Below are 4,463 nucleotides of genomic sequence, written 5' to 3' on the forward strand. Positions count from 1 at the left end.
CCACTTCCCCCCCAGTCTCTCCCAGTCATTCCCCTTTCCCCCCCAGCATCTCCCAGTCATTCCCCTTTCCCCCCCAGCATCTCCCAGCCATTCCCACTTCCCCTCCAGTCTCTCCCAGTCCCTCCCCTTTCCCAGAGCCCCGTTTCCAGGACAGGTGTTCCCATCTCCAGGAATCCTGGCCTTCTTCTTCTTCACCCGCCGGATCAAACTGGTGGAGGACACGGCGCCCACGCTCAATTATTACTGGGTTCCCATCCTGGTCAGTCTCCTCCTCCTAATTTTTGTTGGGGGGGATGGGGTTGGAATTCCCAAGGGTGGGAACAAGATCCAAGACAAACTCACCTCCCTGAAGGACCTTTGCTTGGGGGAATCTTCTCCAACCCCACTTGGAACGAGCCCTTTGTCTCGGAACCTCCAGCTCTTCCCACCCATCAGTTTCTCATCATTCCCACAAGGAATTTTGGGGTCTCAGCCCCCCCAGCAGTGGGGGGGGGGTCTCTCTGTGGGTCTCACCACCTGGTTTCTCCTCAGACAGTGATTGTGGGTTCCTACTTCATTGCCCACGGGTTCCTCAGTGTCTATGGGATGTGTGTGGACACCCTGTTCCTCTGCTTCTGTGAGTACCCACCTCGGAGCCCCCAAACTTCCTTCTTGGGGCTGAAACCCCCAGAACCATCCAGATTTGGGCCGTTTTGGTTTCAGTTTTTCCATCCTCCCACCCTCGTGGCTTGTGTGGTTTCTTTTTCCCTCTCACTTCACCACCTCTTGGTCCTCCTGCTTTGGTGGAGCTTTCAGGGTGACTAACTTCAACTTTTCTTGTTTCCCTTCTCCTCTTCCTTTTCTCCCTCCTTCTCGTCTCTCCTCACCCTTCTCTGCTTCACCATTTCCTGCCTCTTCCTTCCCCCTTTCCCTCCTCCTCTTCCTCCTGGGTTTGTGGAAAGGTGAAGACCTGGAGAGGAACGATGGATCTCCTGAGAGGCCTTACTTCATGTCCCCTGAGCTGAGCGAGATCCTGCTGAGGGGCAACCTCCAGCCTTCCCAACCCATGGACAGCCAAGCCTAAGGGCTGGTCCGGGGGGCACAGGGTGCTTTGGACCCCCCCCCAAAACCCAAGCAGCCTTTTTCCATGGCAGATCTTTCCCTTTGGATGGTCCTTCAGAGCTTTTGAGGGTAGAGTTGGTGGGGCTGGTTCCTTCCAACCAACCTTCCCGGCCCCGATCCCTGAACTTGGGGGGGTTTGGGGGCTCCCAACAAAGGGCTGGGAAGGGTTTGGATGCTTCCAGGTGTTGATGTCCTGGTGGTTTGTCTGGAGGAGAAGGTGGATTTTGGTCCCAGGAGGAGGGCAGAGCTTCTGGGTCCCTGCAGGAGGGTGGTTGGTGAGAGAAGCCAAGTGGATTTGGCAGCTGGAAAATCCATTTCTCTTTCTTCTTCCCCCCTCGGGGAGGTGGTGGATCCTGTTGGCTCTTTGGTTTGATGCATTAGCAGCTCTTTCATGGTCCAGCAGAGCTTCTTGGGAGCCAAAAAGGACCCATTTCCCAACTTGTGGGGAAGGCAAGAGGAGCTGTTGAAAGGCCAAAGGGCTTTTAGAAGCAGCTTGGGAATGGTTGGAAATGGTTCAAGTGGTTCCTCTCCCTGGTTGCAGGGAGGTGGTAGCTCCTCCTGGAGCTTTTCTTTCCCCCACCCAGGTGGTCAAGTGGATGGTTTGGCTCCTTCCAGTTCCCCTTGATGCTGGCACAGGCTTGTTGGGGCATTTTCTAGAGAAATCAGCCCCCTCGAAAAAAAAACCCACTTCTTTCCCCCCCCCCTCACCCCAACAAAGTTGGGCTGGGAGAGCAGCTGGTGGAGGTTCCAACAGGAACACCAGGGATGGTCCAGAAATGATCCAAGATATTTCCAAAGACACCAAAGAAAAGACAGGCTGGGCCTTTTACTCCTCTTCTAAGAGAATAATGGAGGTTTTTTCAAAAAGCCACCATTTTTGGGGGGGGCAGGGAGACCCAAAATCTCCTGCCCAAGCTCCATCTCCTGAGCTGGGCCCTCTTGGGTCAACAGCGTCGATACCAACCTTTTCATCCCCCAAAGCTCCTCAAACCCTCCTCCAAACAACCCCAGGGGTTGCTCTCAAGCTGCTGCTTTGTGGGGTTTGTTGGGTTTTTGGTTGTTTTTTTAATTACTGGTTGTTTTTTTGGGGGGGAGGGGGGTTTAGAGCTGGGATTTCCCTCCCACTTCTTGCTGTGAGAAGAACCCGAGAACCTTTTCTTTGGTTGCACCGAGAGGTGGGAAGAGCCACGTTGGCTCCTTAGAGGAACCACCAAGATCTTGTTGTTTGGGGTTTTTTTTAATTCTTTTCCCTCTGGTGCTGCTAAATCTCCCCACGACCCCCCCAAAAAAAACAACAAAACAACCCCAAAACCCTCTGTTTTCTTCCCAAAAACCAGAAGGGAAAGAAACCCCCGGAGCGCGACGCTCCCCGTGGAAGGGGGTGGAAGTTGAAACCCCCCCAAACCCCCCCCAAAAAAACAACAAGACCTTTTCATCTGTAGCCAAATGAGGAGGATCCAGCACCTCCTCCAGCCCCCCAACTCGTGTGTCTGCCCCCTCCCCACGTGGGGCCTGGGGGGGCTTCTCTTTGCAGTGGAGGACCTGGAGCGCAACGACGGCTCAGCTGAGAAACCTTATTTCATGTCCCCCGACCTGAAGAAGCTCCTGAAGAAGAAGAACAAAGACCAGCAGGACACCTAGAGCTTTTGCCTTCCTCCTCCTCCTTCCTCTCCACCCCACAGGATGTTTGTCTCCTCATTTGGAACCTTGTTAATGACCCAGAGCTGCTGTCTCCTTTCCCCCCCCCCATGTGGGGCTTCACTCCAGAGGAGGAGCAGGTCAATGTTGATGTTTCAGCCTTAAAACCATTGGGGTTTGGCCAACCCAGAGTGTCCCTTGTCTTGCTCACGAGCCCTTGGTCCCCACTGGGGTGTCCTTGCCATGTCCTACCAGCTTAGGGACTAATGAGACCCCTGGGGAAACATCCCCCAAGGTCAAAAGTTCCATCTTCTGGGACGTCAAGTGACACCCAAATTGGGTTGAATTGAGGAATTTTTGGGTTCCTCAAGGACTTGATGTTCCCCCAGGACTTGGTGGCTCCTCAGCTCATTTTCCACTGGCAAAATGAATCACCTGATTAATTGTGGTTGTTGGTTCTGAGCCCTGGAAGGAGCTGGAACCACCTTCCTTCTCTCCCCCCACCCTCTGAGGACACTCCAGGGTCCCACCTGGGGTTGTGCTGAGATAATTAGTGCCTTGAGGAGAATGTTAATTAGTCTCCTGGTGGTGGAGGGAAGGGAGGGGTTGGTGCTGGGGCAGCTCTGCTGGGATCAGCTCCTCCCAGTTCCTCCTGGTTCCTCCCCCAAAATATCCCCCAACTGAGGAGTTAATTCACTTTTGACACCCAACAAAAGCCTTTCCTGGGGAGGAGGAGAAATTTGTGTGTATAAATCTGGTTAATTTTAGGTTAAGATGAGGGAGTTTTCAGCAAACCAAATGAAAACCAAGAAGTCACTTTAGATCCTGGGGGGGGGCAGGTCCAGCCCTTTGGCAGCTCCTAAAAGGGGGAAAAAATAAGGGAGAGTTTTGGAAAATAAAAGGGATTTAAAATTTCAAGGCAGAAAAATTCAATTTAACCCCAATTTGGAGAGTAAAAAGGTTTCAAAATCCTAAGGCAGGAAAATTCAACTTCAACCCCAATTGGAAAATAAAAGGGATTTAAAATTTCAAGGCAGAAAAATTCAACCCCAGTTGGAAAATAAAAGGGACTTAAAATTTCAAAAGGCAGAAAAATTGAATTGAAACCCCAATTGGAAAATAAAAGGGATTTAAAATTCCAAGGCAGAAAAATTCAATTTAACCCCAATTTGGAGAGTAAAAAGGATTCAAAATCCTAAGGCAGGAAAATTCAATTTAACCCAAATTTGGAGAGTAAAAAGGATTCAAAATCCTAAGGCAGGAAAATTCAACTTCAAGCCCAACTGGAAAATAAAAGAGATTTAAAATTCCAAGGCAGAAAAATTGAATTGAAACCCCAACTGGAAAATAAAAGGGATTTAAAATTTCAAGGCAGAAAAATTCAACCCCAGTTGGAGAATAAAAGGGATTTAAAATTCCAAGGCAGAAAAATTCAATTTAACCCCAATTTGGAGAGTAAAAAGGATTCAAAATCCTAAGGCAGGAAAATTCAATTTAACCCAAATTTGGAGAGTAAAAGGGATTCAAAATCCTAAGGCCCAAAAATTCAATGTAACCCCCAAATTTAAGGCCATGGAAGGCTGAGCAGCTGCCCAAGGGTCCCACAGGGGGTTGGTCACCTCAACTTGGACTGGTTTTCTTTTGGGGAGGGGGTTTCACCTGGTTCAAAACCTGCACTGAGGTTTGGGGGTGATTTTACCAACCCCCACAGGGGTTGTTTTTTT

General features: G+C 50.3%; 1 protein-coding gene across 1 annotated transcript in view; it reads left to right on the plus strand.

Annotated features, from left to right (window-relative positions):
* Positions 1-2,742, plus strand: part of LOC104393679 (choline transporter-like protein 2) — a gene marked incomplete at its 5' end in the record, with an annotated part of 8,529 nt that extends 5,787 nt beyond the window's left edge. The window contains 3 exons of the mRNA XM_010003192.1: positions 155-259; positions 532-616; positions 2,636-2,742. Of these exons, the coding sequence (XP_010001494.1) occupies positions 155-259; positions 532-616; positions 2,636-2,742 (297 nt within the window). The remainder of the gene's footprint in view (positions 1-154; positions 260-531; positions 617-2,635) is intronic.
* Between the last annotated feature and the right edge of the window lie 1,721 nt (positions 2,743-4,463).

This window comes from Chaetura pelagica, unplaced genomic scaffold, assembly GCF_000747805.2.
Source record: "Chaetura pelagica isolate M959 unplaced genomic scaffold, ChaPel_1.0 scaffold1858, whole genome shotgun sequence".
Taxonomy (NCBI): Eukaryota; Metazoa; Chordata; class Aves; order Apodiformes; family Apodidae; genus Chaetura; species Chaetura pelagica.